Raw genomic sequence first — 4,011 nt, forward strand, 5'->3', positions numbered from 1 at the left:
ACTGGGTCAGGCTTCTATGAACATAGGGATGAATTTATTCTTTTTAGTTGGTGTTTGGGATTCTTAGGGTATATTCCTAGAAGTGGGATCACTGGGTCAAATGGCAGTTCCATTTTTAATTTTTTGAGGAAACTCCATATTGTTTTCCGCAGTGGCTGCACTAGTTTGCATTCCCCCCAGCAGTGAACTAGGGTTCCCTTTTCTCCACATCCTCATCAGCACTTGTTGTTTTTTGATTTTTTGATGGTAGCCATCCTGACAGGTGTGAGGTGATACCTCACTGTATTTTTAATTTGCATCTCTCTGATGATTAGTGACACTGAGCATTTTTTTCATGACTTTTGGCAATTTATACTACTATGTCCTCTTTGGAGAAGTGTCTATTTAGAGCCTTTGCACATGTTTAAATTGGATTGTTTGTCTTTTTGTTGAGTTGTATGAGTTGTGTGTTGGAAATTAACCCCTTATCAGATGTATCATTGGCAAATATGTTCTTTTTTAAAAAATATATTTTTATTGATTTTAGATTTGAGAGAGAGAGAGAGAGAAAGAGGCATTGGTGAGAGAAAAATACCAACATTGATTGGCTGCCTCCAGCATGGTGCCCCCACTAGGGGATCAAGCCCACAACTCAGGCATGTGTCCTGACTTGGCATCCTCTTGGTAGATGGGTTAATTCTCAACCATGAGCCATACTGGTTGGGCATATTTGTTCTTTTTAAATTAAATTTCTTTGATTTTAAAATATTAAATCTATTGGGGTGACATCGGTTAATAAAATCACATTGGTTACAAATGTACAATCCCATGATACAACATCTGTATGTGCCATGACCTGCACGGCTGGGTTCAGGATCTGAAGGAGGGGCCGACGCACAAATGAAAATACTAGAAACAAATATGAATTAAGGGGCGGGGGCCAGGTGGAGCCTCTTTCTTGAAGAGACACACTGAGACCTGGCCCTCTCTGCTTTTTGTTCAGCTTGAGGTACACATCTGGCCCTCAGTAAAGCACGGCAAACAGGTAGCAGACAGACCGTCTCGAAGGTCAGTAAAGATCAGTAAGGTTCAGTAAACATTTACTTGGAGGTTACCAGGTCAGGAAATTGCTTCGAGCCACCACTATCTCAACCCGAACAATCGGCGCTCAGCGTCAGCCCTGCTAATGCTCAAGGTCCATTGGCCTTCCGTGTTCCTTGGTACACTCTCATGATAGTATCGGCAATCAGTCGCTTCCTGCGTGTATGTGGGATAGTGTGTTATTCAGTTTTGTTTTTGTTGCTCTTTTTAAATGACAGTTTGCATCCAACATGATGTATTAGTTTCACGTGTACAACACAGTGGCTCCAGCGGTTCTCAACCTGTGGGTCGCGACCATCGGCGTTTCTCAATGTGGGTCGCGACCATCGGGAAACACATATAGCATATCAGATATTTACATGACGATTCATCACGGTAGCAACATTACAGTGATGAAGTAGCAACGAAAATGATTTTATGGTTGGGGGGTCACCACAACATGAGGAGCTGTATGAAAGGGTCGCGGCATGAGGAAGGTTGAGAACCACTGGCAATCATGTGCTTTACAAAGTGTTCCTTCCCCCCTGATATTTCCAGTCCCCACCTGGCCCCATCCATGGTTATTACAATATTATTGACTATTTCCCTGTGCTGTACTTTACATCCCCATGACTATTCTTTTTTTTTTTTTTACATTCAATATTATTTTATTTTATTTTTTCCCCGGTGACTATTCTGTAACTCCCAATCTATACTTCTCAATCCCTTCACCTGGGGGAGTCGCAGTGTAAGGTATATAAATGTGGAATGGATATGTTGCTCCTTGAAACAGAACCGATGTGAGAGTGTATACCAATGATAGTTTAAAAAGAGACAGAGGGCCGAAACTGGTTTGGCTCAGTGGATAGAGCGTCGGCCTGCGACTGAAGGGTTCCAGGTTCGATTCCGGTCAAGGGCATGTACCTGGGTTGCGGGCACATCCCCAGTAGGGGGTGTGCAAGAGGCAGCTGATCGATGTTTCTCTCTCATCGATGTTTCTAACTCTCTCTCTCCCTTCCTCTCTGTAAAAAAAGTCAATAAAATATATTAAAAAAAAAAGAGACAGAGGATGATGGCACTGGCTGAGTGGCTCAGTCGGTTGAACATCATCCTGGACACAGAAAGGTTGCAGGTTCAATTCCCGGTCAGGACACATGCCCTGGTTGCGGGCTCAATCCTCAGTGTGGGGCGTGCAGGAGGCAGCTGATCCGTGATTCTCTCATCATTCATTTTTTTTTCTTTCTCTCTCCCTTCCTTCATGAAATCAATCTATCTATCTATCTATCTATCTATCTATCTATCTGAAGCCAGGTAGGTAAATACTGTCTTAGAGACTGTCTTATACGTTCAATGTTTGGTACAGTAGGAGACACTTTATTCCTTCCTGGTATTCCTCATTTCTGGTCCTTTACAAAGTGTATGTTCTGGTTAAGTGGAGTGACTGGTGTGCCAGCTTTCCCGCATTGCCTCTCATTCCAGGTGGAAAGGAGAGAGCCCGAGCCACACGATGGAGAAATTCTGCTCTATCTGGAAGCACACATGTTGGGATGGGGTCGGTGATGACTTGCGCTACAAAATCATCGGGGGAAGCCAGAACTCCACATGGCTCTCCAGTTCCAAAACCTCCTCCCAGCGCAGGCTGCTGACGGTGGTGTTGCAGGGAGCGGCGGGCGTGGGGAAAACCACGCTGGCCAAGAAGTGGATGCTGGACTGGGCACAGGACCACCTCCCGGGGACATTCCACTCCGCCTTCTACCTCAGCTGCAAGGGGCTGGGCCGCCAGGGCGCCTGCACTTTCGCGGAGCTCCTGGCTAAGAAATGCCCAGACGCGCAGGAGGCCGGCCCCCAGGTCCTGGCCCAGGGGCAGAGGATCCTGGTGGTCATCGACGGCTTCGAGGAGCTCAGAGCGCCCTCGGGGTCCCTCATCCATGATATCTGTGGTGACTGGGAGAAGCCGAAGCCCGTGCCCGTCCTGCTGGGCAGTTTGCTGATGAGAAAGCTGCTGCCCAAGGCCACGCTGCTGGTCACCACGCGCCCGGAGGCCCTGGGGGAGCTGCGGCTCCTGGTGGACCAGCCACTGTTCATCGAGGTGGAGGGCTTCCTGGAGGCGGACCGCAGGGGCTACTTCCTGAAGCACTTTGAGCAGCAGGACCAGGCCCTGCGCGCCTTCGAGGGCATGAAGGGCAGCCCGGCGCTGTTCCACATGGGCGCGGCGCCCGCCGTGTGCTGGGTCGTGTGCACGTGTCTGAAGGGGCAGCTGGAGAAGGGGGAGGACCCGGCCCCCACCTGCCGGACCCCCACCTCGCTGTTCCTGCGCTTCCTGTGCAACCAGTGCCCCCCAGCGGCCCCCGACAGCGGCCCCGCCCCGCACCTCCCCACTGCGCTCCAGGCCCTGAGCCTCCTGGCCGCCTGGGGCATCTGGGCGCAGACGTCCCTGTTCGATGGCGAAGACCTCGGGCAGCTGGGGGTCAGCGAGGCCGACCTGCGCCCTTTCCTGGACGGCAAGGTCCTGCAGGCGGACGCGGACTGCGAGGGCTGCTACGCCTTCCTGCACCTCAGCGTCCAGCAGTTCCTGGCCGCCCTGTTCTACCTGCTGGACGGCGCGGAGCGGGGGGACGCGGTCAGCTGGGCGCCGGACATCTGGAATGTATGCGCGCTGCTGTCCAAGGAGGAGCGGCTGCGCAACCCCAGCCTGACCCGCGTGGGCTACTTCCTGTTCGGCCTCGCCAACCAGGAGAGGGCCCGGGAGCTGGAGGCCACCTTCGGCTGCCGCGTGTCCCTGGGCGTCAGGCAGGAGCTGCTGAGAGTGACGCGCAGCAGGGACTGGCCCTTCTCCTCCAGGGCGGACATCCGGGAGCTGATGCGCTGCCTCTACGAGTCTCAGGAGGAGGCGCTGGTGAGGGAGGCCCTGGCGCCCATCACGGAGCTGGCCCTGCACCTGCAGAGCGACAG

The 4,011-nt window shown here is 52.1% G+C and overlaps 1 protein-coding gene across 1 annotated transcript in view; it reads left to right on the plus strand.

The window, feature by feature from the left end:
* Positions 1–2,566: 2,566 nt before the first annotated feature.
* LOC102774555 (NACHT, LRR and PYD domains-containing protein 2-like) overlaps positions 2,567–4,011 on the plus strand; it is a 9,871-nt gene continuing 8,426 nt past the window's right edge. Inside the window, exon 1 of the mRNA XM_015561740.1 lies at positions 2,567–4,004. Coding sequence (XP_015417226.1) covers positions 2,567–4,004 — 1,438 coding nt within the window. The remainder of the gene's footprint in view (positions 4,005–4,011) is intronic.

This window comes from Myotis davidii, unplaced genomic scaffold, assembly GCF_000327345.1.
Source record: "Myotis davidii unplaced genomic scaffold, ASM32734v1 scaffold1157, whole genome shotgun sequence".
NCBI classification, from domain to species: Eukaryota; Metazoa; Chordata; class Mammalia; order Chiroptera; family Vespertilionidae; genus Myotis; species Myotis davidii.